Here is a 1682-nt window from a genome sequence, read left to right on the forward strand (position 1 = left end):
TTCGTAACTCCAGGCACAGCACCAAAATGCAGTTCTCAGCCTGACCATCCACCCAGGGTTATTCTGTGGATTAATCAGGATGCCTGATTCCCAGAGATTTTGTGCACATTACCTGAGCAGCTGATTACAGCAGCGCTGTAAATGGATAAGACTATCCATCATGTAGCTTTCCACACAGTACATGATGTATTCTACCTCAGGAAAATTAGTATGCTTATTATTTTGCAGCTTGGGTCCCAGTTGCTTGTAGAAGTGATCTCCGTGTTCTGGAATTCTTTGAAACATTTGTCACATTCAGAAAGAGTCTTGTTTTACTATCATGGTGAAATTCAAGCACATGACCACATCATTCTCAAAATGATCAGAGAACCCTTGTAAAATAATGTTATAATTGCCCTAAAACAAACACGGGGGGAAAAAATAAGAAAATTAGTACATAATGCTGCCCACTCTTGTCTAAGTAGCTGCTTGGAATGTTTATAGTGATTTCTGTAGGCCTCAAAAAGAAAGGACTTTTATTATGGGTATATTCAGATACATGTGAACATAAAAACTTACTCTCATGTTCTTCTCTTTTCGTAACAACCAGAGTGCTGAGGAACAGTAGTAGGCCATGGTCCAGCTTGCGCTTGCCTAGGGTTCTCTCTCACACCAGAGACCTGTGCTCCCAAGGTCATCTGCTCTCCCTTACAGAGCCATTCTCTTAAGTAACATTTCTGACTCCACGAATGGGAATTACCTGAGTTGATACACCAGGTTGCATTCTGCAGCAATGGGCTTTTTTGTTTGCTGCTGTGAGGTAGTAAACTCATTGGCCCTTATAGCCTACCTCCACCAAGGTTTCAGACCTATCAACCCTTTAACTTTCTGCTGGCTTTCTTTCCCCAACACCCGTATGCAATTGGTAGCTGCAATAACAGCCTCTGCATTTTACGTCCAGTCCTAGAGAAACCCTCCAGGCTACATACCACACTACTTCTGTCCAGTCTTGAAACAGAATTTGTTATATTGGACAGTCCATCTTTTTGTTTTCACCTATAATTCTGCACCATATATTTAACTGCTATTCAGCCTCAGTGGTGTTTACCAAAATCATCACTCAAAGTGAATGCATGTCGTGAATACATCAAACATCTGTTTGCTGAAAGCTAAAGCAACCTCATACTATTATTGTGGCAAAAGGTTTGTCCCAAGTTTGGACATGATGTCAATACCAGGATGAAGTACACGAGAGAGAGGGAAGTGGAGGAAGGACCCATGTGAGAAGAATGTTGTAGTCATTCTTCAGTCCCTGATCAAAGTGTAGCCAGCTCTTCTCCTAGTGTGAGGTCTCAATCTGTCTATTTAAATCACACTGTCAGAGCCCAGCTCCCCTCCTGGCATGGAGCATCTGCTGCCTCACTTGTGGGATACTGCTTGCCTGGACATTAACAGCTCTAAATCAGCCACAGTTTCTCACACTGCACACTGCTGTAAGCAATACCGGTCCTCACACCAGCACAGTGTTCCTTCCCAGACCCATAGCTTTGCTCATGCACATCCAGCAGCCTGATCCATAAAGCAACACCCAGGGCTGAGCTGCTGTCTAGCTACCCATCTTCATGTCCTCACACAGACAGACTTTTACAGGCACCAGGACAGAGAATATCTTGGTGACCTATACCAAACCCAGGTCTTTCCCT

The 1682-nt window shown here is 43.6% G+C and overlaps 1 protein-coding gene across 1 annotated transcript in view; it reads right to left on the minus strand.

The window, feature by feature from the left end:
• Window positions 1–294: 294 nt before the first annotated feature.
• Window positions 295–1682, minus strand: part of LY96 (lymphocyte antigen 96) — a 6800-nt gene continuing 5412 nt past the window's right edge. Inside the window, exon 5 of the mRNA XM_010139217.1 lies at window positions 295–396. Coding sequence (XP_010137519.1) covers window positions 295–396 — 102 coding nt within the window. The remainder of the gene's footprint in view (window positions 397–1682) is intronic.

Source organism: Buceros rhinoceros, unplaced genomic scaffold (assembly GCF_000710305.1).
Source record: "Buceros rhinoceros silvestris isolate BGI_N320 unplaced genomic scaffold, ASM71030v1 scaffold1787, whole genome shotgun sequence".
Lineage (NCBI taxonomy): Eukaryota > Metazoa > Chordata > Aves > Bucerotiformes > Bucerotidae > Buceros > Buceros rhinoceros.